The 14320-nt window shown below is 54.6% G+C and overlaps 1 protein-coding gene and 1 long non-coding RNA gene across 3 annotated transcripts in view; one reads left to right on the top strand and one right to left on the bottom strand.

The window, feature by feature from the left end:
• SSH1 (slingshot protein phosphatase 1) overlaps positions 1-8630 on the top strand; it is a 55629-nt gene extending 46999 nt beyond the window's left edge. For both annotated transcript variants that reach the window (XM_043901541.1, XM_043901542.1), the window contains 2 exons: positions 455-1025; positions 2551-8630. In XM_043901541.1, the coding sequence (XP_043757476.1) occupies positions 455-1025; positions 2551-3753 (1774 nt within the window). In that variant the 3' untranslated portion in view covers positions 3754-8630. The remainder of the gene's footprint in view (positions 1-454; positions 1026-2550) is intronic.
• A 346-nt stretch (positions 8631-8976) lies between these two features.
• Positions 8977-13972, bottom strand: LOC122693287. Its single transcript, XR_006340848.1, has 3 exons — positions 13774-13972; positions 11178-11275; positions 8977-9262 (listed from the first exon to the last, which is right to left on the bottom strand). It is a non-coding gene; the product is annotated as an uncharacterized LOC122693287 (long non-coding RNA).
• Between the last annotated feature and the right edge of the window lie 348 nt (positions 13973-14320).

Raw genomic sequence — 14320 nt, 5'->3', positions numbered from 1 at the left:
CACATGTTTACGTGGTCACGTGAACGTGTGTAAACTTTTACCAACTCTCTGCTTTCATCCGCATTATTTCCCTACAAAGGAAGTAGGAAAAGATTCAGTTTCTTATTTGACAGAGGGCGGGGAATAGAGACGGAGCGTAAATGGTGTGACCAGGTTCGCCAAAGTGAGCTGGGACACTGGGGCCGTGGTAGGATTTCGGCATCCTCATCGCGTGACAAAGCTGTTTATGTGGCCATCCACAGACCACTCATGTGGGAGCCGTGATGACTTAGGGTCCCAGGGCCTTTTCCATCATCCCTGAGTGTCTCGGGGGTAAATGATCCCAGAGAGGCTTCACCCAGGTGAGCCCCTGGTATCCACCCAAGCCTTGGGCTGCCCCTTCCCCCACCAGCTTCTTCCCGGGACCCTCTGGGCACTGGCCTAGGCTCACCTTCCTCTGCCCTTCTTCCCCCAGCAAGCAGCGGCACAACAAGCTTTGGCGCCAGCAGGCCGACGACAGCTGCTTCCAGCAGCCTGGGGATGACCCCGCGGGGCCTGGGGACTTCCAGCCAGAGACCCTGGACAGCACCCGAGAAGCCCAGCCGCCCTGCTTGGACGCCGCTGGCCCCCCGCCTGGGTTCCCGGGCAGCGGGGCGCTCGGGGGCCCCGCTCTGCCCTGCTGCTTCCGGCGACTGTCAGACCCTCTGCTGCGGGCCCCCGACGACGAGACGGGCAGCCCTGTCCACCTGGAGGATCTGGAGAGGGACGCTCTGCTGGAGGAAGCCACTCAGCTGGCAGAGGCGTCCCAGCCAGCCAGACCACCCCCAGAAAGCCCCAGACTCTGCGAGAGGGAAGTGACGAAGAAACCAGAGCCTGGGAGCCCCCAGGCCCAGGGTGGCTCCTCGCCGCAGGCGGAGGAGATGGAAAGGGAGGAGGCCCTGGGAGCCGGGAGGTGGGGGCGGCCCGCAGCCCAGCTCGATAACCTGCTCAACCGGGAAAACCTAAACAACAACAACAGCAAGAGGAGCTGCCCGGATGACTTTGAGGTAGGTGTGGGGGTGCGGGGGTGGCACACACGCTTGCCACTTTGGTTCCGCCCAGGGGGCAGCCCTCCCCCATTTCACAGCTGCCTGTGGCAGCCCCTGGGTGGATTTCTGAGAGGTTCTGCAGGCCCGTGGGGATGGTAGACAGTGGAGGACCAGAGGCCCCCGAGGAATGTCTAAACACTGCTCCCTTGACCCTGTTGCCCTGTTGCTGTGTTAGGCAAGGCTTCTAAATCTTTTTTTCTTACGTAAAATGTAAGACATACAACTTGTTACCCAGCTTTGATCTTTACCAGTGTGTGGCTGTTCTTCATTTCATCTCACCCCCATACACTTTCCCACACCCCGAATTGTCATTGTTCAGTTGCTCAGTGGTGTCTGACTCTTTGCGACCCCAAGGACTGCAGCACGCCAGGCTTCCCTGTCCTTCACCACCTACTGGAGGTTGCTCAGACTCATGTCCGTTGAGTCAGTGATGCCATCCAACCCCATCTTGTCCTCTGTCGCCCCCTTCTCCTGCCTTCAATCTTTCCCAGCCTCAGGGTCTTTTCCAACGAGTCGGCTCTTCACATCAGGTGGAAACAAATCAAATCCCTGGTCTGCCATTCCCATCACAAATGCTTCCATATACATCGGGACCACAGTATCACTGCCACCTTGGGAAAATTGATAGCAATCCCCCAGCACCATCTTACATAGTCTTAAAGACACCGTTGGTGTTTGAAACCCACCTCCGGCTGGTTCCCTGGTCGAGGCTGTGGGCACCCAAGTTTGGGTCTGTATCAGAGTCGTTCCCAAGCCGTCTGTGCCCTTCGCCACCTCTCTGCGGAGAACAGTCAGGTGATGGTTTCTCGGAGCCGCGCTCTGTTGTGCGAGGCATGCAGGGTCTGTCATCAGGCTGCAGACCCCAGACGCTTTCTGAAGGGGAGACCTGGTCACTGTGCCAGAAACGCGATTTCACTCATCCCCACGACGCTCTGAGGGCTTCCCTGGTGGCTCAGTGGTAAAGAATCCACCTGCCAGGGCAGGAGATGTGGGTTCGATCCCTGGTTCAGGAAGATCCCCTTGAGAAGGAAATGGCAACCCACTCCAGTGTGCCTGCCTGGGAAATCTCATGGACAGAGGAGCCTGGTGGGGTCACAAAAGAGTCAAGACATGACTGGGTGAGTCAACAACAACAACGATTCTCTGAGGGCGAAGTCACCCTGTTTTCCAGGTGAGATCAGGGCGTTGGAAAGGGTAATTTGGTGCAGGTAGCGGAGGCAGGGGGTGAGAAGGGAGGCCCTTGGAGGTCCCACTCCTGGCCATGTAGCCAAAGGATTTGTCCAGGATTGTGGACTCATAGATTCCAGGAAGTTCAGTGTCTCTGACTCGTCTCCAAACCTGCATCCGTGACAGTCAAGCAGTTTCCGGTTCTGAGAGCTCTCTGTCCCGACACCAGCTGAAGGGAGAGCACTGCCCACCTCCCTCCTGTATTTTTTGGTCTTCAGCTTGTACTGCATCCTCACCACATTCTTGTCCCTTTTAGCATGACGCGATCTTCGGGATCCTTAACAAAGTGAAGCCTTCCTACAAATCCTGCGCCGACTGCATGTACCCTGCAGCCGGCGGGAACCCCGAGGCCTTCGGGGAGCGATGCAAGAATCCCGGTGCTCCCGCCATCTGCACCCAGCCCACCTTCCTACCCCACCTCACGTCTTCCCCCGTGGCCAGCAGGTCCCGAGCTTTGGAGAAACTGGCCTCTGGCCCAACCGAGACCGCCTCCTCCCTACCACCAACAGGCTCAAGGAGGCCAGACTCCAGTGGTCCAGGGGCCGGGGCTGCCCCGGAGCCCCCAGCCAGCCTTCCGGAACCTTCCAGAGAGATTAACAAAGCCCTACCAAAGCCCCTCCTCGTGAAGAATTCTCACTGTGATAAGAACCCTCCCGGCTCGGAAGCAGCAAACGAAGACTCGCCACCCAGGAAAGACGCGAAGCCGGCCAAGGGCCTGCGGCCCCTGTTCAGTAAGGAGGCCGAGAAGCCAACGAGCACCAGCTACCTGACGCAGCACCAGGAGTCCATCGCCCAGCTGCGGAAGGCGGGCCTGGTCCGCAAGCACACCAAGGAGCTGGAGAGGCTGAAGGGCGCGCCGGCTGAGCCGGGGGCCCCGCGCCGGGACAGCGCGGCTGCCATCCCTGAGGGGGACCCCGACTCGCCTCTGCCCGGCCAAGCCCCGGGCCCCGAGAGACCTGAGGCCGGCCCCCCTCTGCTAGAGGCAGCACCGCTGAAGAGCCCCCCGCCCTTCCTCTGCCGCCCCGACCACGCCAGCCACTTCTCCAAAGACTTCCTGAAGACCATCTGCTACACCCCCACCTCATCCTCCATGAGCTCCAACCTGACGCGGAGCTCGAGCAGCGACAGCATCCACAGCGTCCGCGGGAAGCCGGGGCTGGTGAAGCAGCGCACGCAGGAGATTGAGACCCGGCTCCGGCTGGCGGGCCTCACCATCTCGTCCCCGCTCAAGCGCTCCCACTCCCTGGCCAAGCTCGGCAGCCTCAACCTTTCGACTGAGGACCTGTCTAGCGAGGCCGACGTGTCCACCGCGGCCGACTCCCAGGACACCAGGTTGAGCGAGTCTTCCCTCTTGCACGAGCCCCTGGCGGCCACCAGGAGTCCGGCCACAACCTCGAAACCGTCAGGGAAATCTGCCCTGGAAAACTTGAAAAGCCCTTCGTGGCCGGGCAAAAGCTGACCCACCTCTGGCTGCGTTTGGACTTGTGCGACCCCTCCCTTAGCCTCCCTGTGGATTTCTGGTCCACCCCTGCCGTCTGGATGTCCCTTAAGCGATTGGCGTTATCCACACTTTTCCTCCCCTTCTCTTTGCAGAGGGGAGAAAAAGCAACAAAATTGCCGAACATACAGCACAAGAAGAGAGGGGTGAGCATGGGTGTTTGTGGCCTGGGATAACCAGCAGCTGTCGGCCAGTAGACTCTGACCCCAAAGCGAGTGTTTCCAAGAAGACTCACGTTTTAAGAAGAGCGTTTATATGGAGATGCGCATGCATCAAAAACCCCTCCATGCACAACCTGCGAACGAGTAGCCGTGGTGTCGGCGTCAGCACCACCGGGGCTCATCTTCGCTCATGCAGGCCCTAGGGGGAAACCCGTGGATGGCACTAGAATTCCTACCTCTGATCCTGCTGTGCGCTTTTTTTATTTTTAAAAAATCCAGTAACAACCAAGGCTTGTTCCAGGGAAAATGCTGTGTCAGAAAAGGTTTTTTTTCTGAAAGAGAACTTTTCTGTCGTTGCTGTCAGGACCCATCCCCCGCCTCCCCCCAAAAGCGTCAAGACTTTTAAAGTTGCCCACGCCAAACACCGCTACTTAAAGCGACAGGAAGGCACAAGACGCTGTCATTGAACCGACTCTGGGGCGCACGGAGGTCCTCTGAGCTTTGACTTCTGGTGCTGGCATGTTGTCACAGCTAAGTGATGCGGGTCTGGCCAGCCCTGGAGGAGGCAGGGGGCAATGTGTGTGTGTGTGGTCCTCATTGTCGCCCCCATCTGGGGAGAAGGACCCACAAAGTTATCGTTGAGTCTCACCTGCTGCAGAAGCCCACATGGTCCTACGAGGGTTTCGAAGGCGCTCGAGCGTCTGGCGGGGCTGGGGAGGGGTTTGGAGACATGGGTCACCCCACCGGGAGCTCCGGCACTCAGGTTCATTAGGTCACACGTACTCAAGTCTGGGGAGGAAAAGGAGATGTCAGCATGAGAGACACTCAGTCACTCAAGGAACAGCTCGGCAGCAGCTTCTCCGATAAGCAGGACTGGTGGGAAGCTGCTCAGATGTTTACAAGTCGCCCCTCCCTGCGGTGAGAACGCTGCTTCCTGCTTCTCCGCGGCTCTTCCCAGCGGACCGGGAAGGCTTGAGGTCCCACCCGGCTCTGGGGGTAGCCCCTCTGAGGATCTTGAGTGGAGGGACTCCTCTGGTGTCAGGGGCAAGACAGGATGTTAAAATATTTTGGAGAGAGAAAAGAGGTTGGTTAGATTTAATGCAGGGGTCAGCCAACCATGGCTGGGGTGTGTGGCCCCATGAGCTAAGATGGGTTTTAGTTTTTGTTTTTTGTTTTTATCATATTTTCAAGGGGTTAGCCAAAAATTACCAAACAGGCAACAGAGACCATGTAGCCTACAAAACTGAAGATACTTTACAATCAGGCCCTTTATTGAAAACCTTTGCTGAGCCCTGGTTTTACTTGAAAACCCAGGGCTTGCCCCAGGCCCTTGGGGAAGAAAATCTGGGGAGTTAGAAGGCCTCCCTCCTCTTTCGTCACCTCAGGCCAAACCCTGCCCTCCTCCTGACCCAGTCCTTGCCAGCCCATCCCCAATGTCTTTCTCCTGGGGGTGGGGGGGCCCCTACTGGCTGAAACTTTCCCACGGTTGCAGCTTGCCCTCAGGCCCACCAGATTATTTCAGTGAAACTAGACATCCCTCGAGGGCCAGCCAAATTCCAGAAGTGGGTAAATGAGTCTCCATCTTGCGTTGGTCCAAACTGGGCCTCTCGGAGCAACCCACGCAGAGTCTTCAGAAACAAGGCCTGTCCATGTTTTAACTCGTGGGTAGAGCTTTTGCAAAAAACCCTCTCTCTGGAAACTTTTTCTCCCTGACCTTTTTTTTTTTTCTTTTTAAGTATATGTTATTTTACCTTATAGGAATTTGTTGTCCCGCTGCTGTCAATTGGAATCACCTTAGATGATCCACTTATTCCAGAAAACCCAGTTGGGTTTCCCCTTCTCTCTCAGCGAACACCGAGCGTGGTATCAAAAAAAAAAATGTGTCAGGTTCAGTGTTTTGCCAAGTTGCATTTTATGTGGTGGGTCAATTTTTGTGTCAAAAAAATCCTATAGATTTGATGATGACAGGCTTATGTTGGTTTTTATTTTTTTAAAAATCATGCCCGGGTATGATATATTTTTGAAGACCTTCATTTTGAAAGCCATAGTTTTTCTTATCCAGTTAAAGGATATGAGGAGGATTATAAAGATGAGAGGGTCTCTGGCCTTTGGCAGAGTTATCCATTCATTGTCAGAAGTTAGTCTGTTAACATTGAAACTAGGGCCCAGGTCCCCACCATCAGAACAAAGCAAAGCCTTCTTGATGGGTAACATTCTAGCCTGGAGAAGAGGATGAAGGTTCTTCTCCAAGACCCAGATCAGTGGCGTAGAAACCTATGGTGGATTGCTGTTTTAAATGTTATAAGACCAGAGCGTTCTACAAGGTTTGGGGGCATCTCGACAAAGACAGATGCATTAATAGTCTCTGAAAAGAAAGTTTTCACCATAAGCTATGCCTCTTCTTTACCAATGCTTTGTCTACGCTTAGCGGATGGGGGAAATTCCGAATATGGGCGGCAGAGGTTTATGCTGTGAAAGTCATGGATTTTGGTGACCAGCTGTCTTCATGGAATGCCTTTGTTGAACTAGGCAAAAGCGAAGGTTTCTGAATCAGCTTGGTAGCCCATAAATTCAGCTGCGTTTCCTCTTCCCCCTCCACCACCCCCCACTTTCCTGCTCATTCAAATGGCATGCCAGCAGGAGACCCAGCTTGTCTAGGTCTACCTCTTGCACTGACACATGGGGTCTTCTCAGTTGAGTTTTGTTGAGTCGAAGCCGGGAGCTGGTCACAGAGAGAGAGGAGAAACCGTGCTGCCCTCTGGTCGGCACGTGGCCTTGCCGATGTCCGTCTTTGTCCCGTGGCAGCGTGCGTCACCGCATGAACGCCTTGAGAACAGGGCTCTGGCCCGTGGTCTCCCCTCCTCCCTGGTCTCAGTGCAGGTGCTCGTGCCAGCCTCCAGGCTGCTAAACAGCTCTCTGCTGGGTGGGAGCGCCCGTTCCATCGGGCAGGAAACTGCTCTGTCCAGCCCCCTTCTGCTGTACCCATCCCACCCTCTCCAGCTAAGAAAGCATTCCAGCCCTTTCTAAGCCTTTTCCCTCCTGGATGAGCCCAGAGGATGGATACCTAGGATGGAGCCAGAACGGCCGTAGTTAACATCAGGACAACCCTGCATGTCAGCCCTGCACTCAGGCCCCATCCCAGGGGCCTCTGCTCCCTAGTGAGAGGAAGTGCTGGCATCGCGTTGAGGTCATGTGCAGAATCTCACCCAAGGTGTCTGAAGATCAGCATGCTGTCTGTCGCCCAGAAATGCTGCTCTGGCTTCCCAGCCAACAGGGCTTCCCTGGACCCACGCGGGCAGCGAGGGAACCCCTTCCCTTCCAGCAGGGAGATTTAGGACATCCGTGAGCATGATGCAGGTTTGCATGTTCTTGTCCTACCCCCAGCATCTTGGCCAGACGAAGGTACTTACAGATCCTTGTGTTCAGCTATTTGGTCTTTTTATCATCTGCTCTGGAGAAAGAAATGGCAACCTACTCCAGTATTCTTGCCTGGAAAATCCCATGGCCGGGGGAACGTGGTAGGCTACAGTCCATGGGGTCGCAAAGAGTTGGACACGACTGAGTGACTTCACTTTCTTTCTGCAGATGAATACCTGTGTGTGTGAGATCGTTCTGCATAGATACATATATTTGTGTCTATACATCTGTCACTTGAACGAGAGTATCAAGTGCGTTCCCCTTCCCCATCATCCACACACATGCCTCGTCATCCAAGCTGTGGAGCGGGTCACCTTGAATGGTCTGGAGCAACACCGTGCAGTGGATCTGGACATGACCACCTCATTTTTTTGTCCTGTAGTAGACCCCCGCGACACTTGCGGGACCCTTTAGAGCCAGACCCCCGTCCTCCACTGTTCTCTGTCAGCCGCGCCGTGCAGGGAGATGGCCACTCCCTCCCTCCTCCTCGACACTGTAATCATTGTTTTACAATCGAGTGCCTTAATAATAGTTTACAAATACTGTGTATTTATGGGCAGCCGTTCCGCTTTCGCCTTCTGTGATTGGATACTTTGCCTTGTCCGCGGTGGTTGGCACTGGGGCTGGAGTTTGCCTGCCCCATAGTTGGGCTGATCTGCTGGGCGGCCTCCCGCGCCTGCCCACAGCCAGGCCAGGGGCATCGCTAGAAGCGGTGCTGGCTGGCGGTCCCTATGGGCGAGGCAGGCGCTGTTTCAGCCGAGGGCCCGTAGTAAGCAAAGACAAGACAGGATTGGTAGGCCGACCAGCTCGGGCACCCTCTGGACCACAGCCCTGCCCCTCCCCTATACCCTCCCCACATCACAGCTGTTCTGTTCAGTAGACTTTTTATTACCACCTTGACCCCCCCCCCATTTTCCTCTTTTTTGGTGTCCTGAGCTCTTTGCAACAACATGCAGGTACAGAGCGCCCTCCCCAGTCAGGAGCTCCCCTCCCCCCAAGACAGCCTGCCCTTTGGTTTTCAGAAGCTGCCAGTGGGTGCCAGTGTGTTGCATTATGATATCAATGATTTTTTTTTATTATATATTGTTTTTCTTCTTGGTTTTTTTATATTATATATTTAAAAGGCAGTATCTTTTGTACTGTGAATTTGCAGTAGAAGATGCATAATGCACTTTTTTTTTTTTTTTTACTTCTGTTGGTGTGTACTGTATATAGTCTGTGTGCTTCTTGTGAGGAAAATAAACTTTTTCTTTATAAATGCTCGATGACCTCTGAACTTGTGCAAAAAAAAAAAAAAATAAAGTAGCAGCCCCTCCAGCCCTGGCCAGTGAGACCAGAGAAAGAACCAGGGGGAGAAAGGTCAGCTGCTGCAGGAATTATCTTTTTCCTTCCTGTTCTTGCCAGCAAGAAAGAGCAGGCCCACTTTTGGTATACAAGGTGGTCACTTGTATATCAAAAAACCTGTCCTGCCTGCCCCCACCTTGGGTGGGACTTGAACCTAAGGGGTGTGCTGGAGAAATTCACCACCTTAACTGCTCACACAGAAGAGGGAGTGGGGAGGGGATGCTTATTGTGGCTAATGGCCAAGATGGGAACCCCAGGGGACCCCAGTTACCAGACACAGCAAAGGCTTACGCTGAGCTCAGGTCACAGTCCACTGCAGATCAGAGCTTTTGGTGGCTGTCCTCCCATGGTGTCTGAGCCAAGCCAGGCCGCTTCCAACAGAAAACCCTGCCTTCCTGGAGTTCCGTGCATCCAGCAGGGCAAATGCAGCTCACATTTCCTCTTCGCTGCCTTTGGGTGCCGTACCTGACGGTCCCATGGGCGAGTCGCATGGGTGAGTGTCAACCCTCCACCACTAGTGCCTTGACAGGACCACGAAATTCCAGAGCCTGTGGGTCCAGAAACAGTACACACTCCATTTAGTTCATCTGGACTTCCTCCGCCTCTCACCTGTAGATGGGTAGATAAACCAGGATGCAAGTTTTTCACCTAATAAGAAGTATAACCGTCAATGGGAACTTCACTGGCAAGCCAGTGGTTAAGAATCCACCATTCAATGCAGGGGACACTGGTTGGATCCCTAGTCGGGTAACTAAAGTCCTACATGCCATCAGCAAAAAAAGATAACAGAGATGTTGTAAAACACTCTCATTTGCTGATTAGCACATGGAGTCCTTCCAGGAAAATCCACTCTTGAGGCCAAATCATGCTTGCTGTGCTCAGCCGCTCAGGTGTCTGACTCTGCGACCCCGTGGACTGTAGCCTGCAAGACTCTTGTCCCTGCGATTCTCCAGGCAAGAATCCTCTCCTCCGGGGCATCTTCCTGACCTAGGGATTGTACTCACCTCTCCTGCATTGGCAGGCAGATTCATCACCACTGAGCCACCTGGGAAGCCCAAATTATGGCTAGGAATTGCTAATTCAGTAGAAAATTAAAGCAGAAGGTGGGCGGGGGGGGGGGGGGGGCGGTGACTCTGCTGACTGGTCCCATCAAGCTGTAATGTAGCCCTTTCTATATACAAGGTTTTTGGAACTGAACCACTGAGGGTCATGGTTCAGGACACTCCTAGGCAAGGCTGGAGATCCCTGGCACATTCTCTTCAGGCTCCCAAGGTGAATCCGAGCTGGAGGAGGGGGTCCAGCACTCCTTGCGATTCCCGTGGATTCCCTGGGAATTGTGATGGCCACGTCTAGAAAACCATTGAAATAGGAATGCGGTGCAGTTGAGTAGGTTTTCCCTCCGCCAGTTACAATCACATTCCACACATGTTTTCTGCAGACAACACCCACCCTTCCACATGGCCCTTCCAGAATGTGGGTGTTCCCAGATCACCCGATAGTCTCTTCACTCAGGTCCCGGGAGAACCTTCCTGTAACTGACAAGCTGATCTTGTCCTCAGAGTAGCAAGCCTGAGGTTGAGTGGGGCCCCAGGTCTTGCCTCCAGGGGCCATGGGCAGGCAGGGGAGCAGCCGCATGCTCGTGGAAGCCCTTCCTGGCTAGACCTCAAGAAACTCCAGGAAGCAGAGCATGGAGGAGTTCCCGGCGTTTCAGAAGGATTCACTGCATGGTAGGGAAGCCCCTTCCAAAGGTGTCTGGCAGCGGTGCACTGGGTCAGCCCTGCCCAGGACAGGCCATCCCCCCACCCCTACGCCCTCACATGAGGGAGCAGAACTATATTCCTAAGACTTCCGCATACCCAGCACTTTAATGAGCCCTGTGGAACCCTCCAAAGGCCCTTTGATGTTACCCTCAGTTTTCAGTTGAAGAATCAGGCCAGCAGGGTGTAAGTCATTTGGCCAAAGTAACCTCTAAAGGGGGTGAAGCCAGGAGGTACTACTGCTCCTTCTCCACCTGAAAGCCTCCCAGAGCTGTCCCCCCACCGCAGAAGTAGAAAGCAGCAAGCTTGAAGCAGCATCTGATCTCCCTGTAGGCACCAGCAGGAAAACATCGAGTCAGAAATGAAGCCTCCAGCCCCGGGAAATCTGACCCACTTCAAAGGCTACCTTGGCGGGCGGTACAAGGTGTGTTTCCCGCCCCCAGATCGAATTCACTGTATTTGACCTTTAGAGGGAAGCTGCTCACACACCCTGAAGTATTCTGGCAAAGGGTCTGGTGTCAGCCCCAAATTCCTCTTTGTTGTTTTTAACTGTTTTCTGCAAGTGTCAGCAGAAGCCCTAGCACACAAAAGGATGCTTGGGAATCGGATGCTAAGAGACAGACTCTCCCACAGGCTGCTGGAGGTGCGGAGCTCCCTCTGGTTTTGAAATTGGATCTCACGACGGGTGAAGGACAGTGCTACCGACCTCGTGGGGCCAATAATTTGAGAATTAACTGATAATGTATGCAAACCTCTTCTCTGCTGGCACACCACTTGCTGAGTCAGCGGCTGTTACTGTTGGTACTGGCGGGAGGGGAGAAGGAAGTCACCTGCACCCAGCATCTGGGTGCACGTGTTTCATGTCTGTTACTGAGATGATCCTCACGGTAGAGATGACTGTTTTACAAATGAAGAGGTGAAAACTCCAGAGAGGTTAGGTCACCTGGATTAGGGCCACACAGCCAGGAAGGGACAGAAGCTCAGGGTGCCTGACTCCAAATTCATACACTTTCTACCTCACCATCTTCTCTCCAAAAGAGACAGCCCTTTGTGGGCTTTGTACATAGTACTTGCATGCTCAATTGCTTCAGTTGTGTCCGACTCTTTGCAATCCCATGGGCAGACGCTTTGCAACCGTAGCCTGCCAGGCTTCTCTGGCTGTGGGGATTCTCCAGGCAAGAATACTGGAGCGGGTTGCCATGCCCTTCCCCAGGGCATCTTCCCAACCCAGGGACCAAACCCGCATCTCCTGCGTTGTTGGTGGATTCTTTACTGCTGAGCCACCGGGGAAGCCCAGTGCATAGCAAGCACTCAGTCAGTTTCAAATGAGCATAAATGAATGAGATATGCTGTGAAAATGAGTGCCAAGTGTCATTCACCATGGCTGGGAAAGCTTGGGGCACCCACGACTGTCTAAACCACATTCTTGCAGGACTGGAACGGGAATTGACCACCTCGGGGCCCCAGCACACTGGGCTTGGCTCATTGGACTGGGCCCCTCCACCTCTGCTCCCCGTCTACACTAGGTGCTTGCCATGCAGGAATCAACAAATCCTGAGTTGTTTCAGAGTCCAGAAGAATCTGAAAGGTCATCCAGACCAGACTCCTTTGTAACATCCATCCATTCAGTCATTCTCCCCCATTCATGTGCTCCTTCCTGCCTGAGGCAGAGAGGAGCCTCTGTTTCACCCCTGGGGGTCCTGACAGAAAGCCCCCCTGTGAAAGGCAGGAAGGAAATACACAACCTGCCAATGGCAGTGGGGCTAGATGGTTAGGAGTCCAGGTCGATGTTTTCCTCTCCCTTTATCAATTCCAGAATCTCTCCAATAGGGTTGTTGTTACTTTCATACTTAAAAAGGAAAATGTAAAGATTTCATAAAACAGTGGGCTTTCCTGGTGGCTCAGCTGGTAAAGAATCCGCCTGCAATGCAGGAGACCCCGGTTCAATTCCTGGGTCAGGAAGATCCCCTGGAGAAGGAATAGGCTACCCTCTCTAGTATTCATGGGCTTCCTTGGTGGCTCAGATGGTAAAGAATCTGCCTACAGTGTGGGAGACCTGGGTTTGATTCCTGGGTTGGGAAGATCCCCTGGAGGAGGGCATGGCAACCCACTCCAGTATTCTTGCCTGGAGAATCCCCAAGGACAGAGGAACTTTGGCATTGAGCTAAGATTTGTCCTCTAATCTCCCAGGCTTCTGGTTCTAGGGAATTCAGCATAGCATTTGGGCGGGGTAGGTGGTCCTTTCTCCCCTCTGACGGGGTAACATGGGCCTCCTGGAGCAGAGATCACACTCAGATCACTGCAGCTCGGAGGGGCCAGGCTGGGGCTCACTCTCCTGGTCTCTATGCTTCTCCAAGCCACTTGTGCCCGCCCTCCGAGCCCTTGGGGCCTGGCTTCCTGGGCAGCTGCATGGAACCCTGCACTTAAAATGGCCCCGCAACTGGTCTGATGCTCTGCCGTCGCCGTCTTTAATTCTTTAACGAGGGCCAGGCCTTTTCATTTCCCACTGGGCCCCGCAGAGGACGTGGCCGATCCTGGCAGCGTCACCACACTTAATCAAGGGCTTTGGAGCAAGACAGCCCGAGGTCTTGCCCCCTAATTCACCCACTCTGTGACCCAGAGCACTGGCTTTCACCTCTCCGTGCCCCCTTTTCCTCATTTGAAGAACAGGGATGACCTCATAGCGCTGCCACAAAGATGTGCGCCGTGTGGTCAGCACACAGCAGAGACCTGTGAACGTAGATATTATTTGCTAGACGAAGTACTGACCACATGTCCTGGCACAAAGCCCTCCCTCCGTGAGGAGCCGCTGTACTCGTGGGAAAGACAGCGACGGCCGCCCGCAGACCAGCCCTGTTGACGGCAGCTCCTCTTCCCACGCTGTTTGCTTAGCATCCTCTGATGGGCAGAGGGAAGCCGCCGCGAGCTCCCAGAGGAGGGCCTCGGCTGGGCAGTGCACACGTGTGTCTTCCTCCTCCTCCCCGCTCCCCTCCCCACCACTGACCCCATGCAGGATGCCTTCTCTGCCTCCCTCCCAACACAAACACTATTTGTCCCCAACCTGGACCCAAGCGGTTCTTCTTTGCAACAGGCCTTTGGGGAGGGGAACAGTGTGGGCGGCAGCGTGGGCTTGTCCCTGCTGCAATCCAGAGGTACATCCTGTTCTGGCGTTGCCATGGCACAGACAAACATCTGCCACAACAGACGGCTGGGGCTGGCGGCTGGCAGCGAGGCTGCGGATGGGTGAGGGCCGGGACGTCCCCCCCACCCCCACCCTGACACACATGCATGCACAAACTCACATCCACGTGCAGACACAGGCACGCATGCACGCACGCACGCATGCAAGTTGGCTTTCCAAGACAGGCAGACTGCCCATAGAGAAGGGTTCCCAATTCTCTTCCTGGAGAGCAGCCCTGGCAGGGACTGGGTTGTCCCGAATTCTCATCCTGGTTCAGCCCACAGCCAGCCTCCTGGGTCCCGGTCTGCCCCCGAAAAGGAATTCACTTTCCTGGCTGTTGCTGCTTTTCCTGATTCGAAAGTAAAACCCGGTCGGTTGTAACACAGTCACATGATGTAGCCGACTGACAAGAGCTGCCCTCGTGGTGTAGGAGCACGTACCTCTCATTAAACAGACACAGGCAGGGACTTCCCTGGTGGTCCAGTGGCTAAGGCTGTGCACTCCCTATGCAGGGGGCCCGGGTGTGATCCCTGGTCAGGGAACTGGATCCCACATGCCGCAAGGAAGGGTTTGCATGCTGAAACTAGAAGATCCTGCAGGTAGCAACGCAGATCCTGCGTGCCACAACTAAGACCTGGCACAGCCAAATAAATAAAATAGAAATACTT

This window comes from Cervus elaphus, chromosome 5, assembly GCF_910594005.1.
Source record: "Cervus elaphus chromosome 5, mCerEla1.1, whole genome shotgun sequence".
NCBI lineage: Eukaryota > Metazoa > Chordata > Mammalia > Artiodactyla > Cervidae > Cervus > Cervus elaphus.
This window is presented reverse-complemented; position numbering and strand designations above follow the sequence as displayed.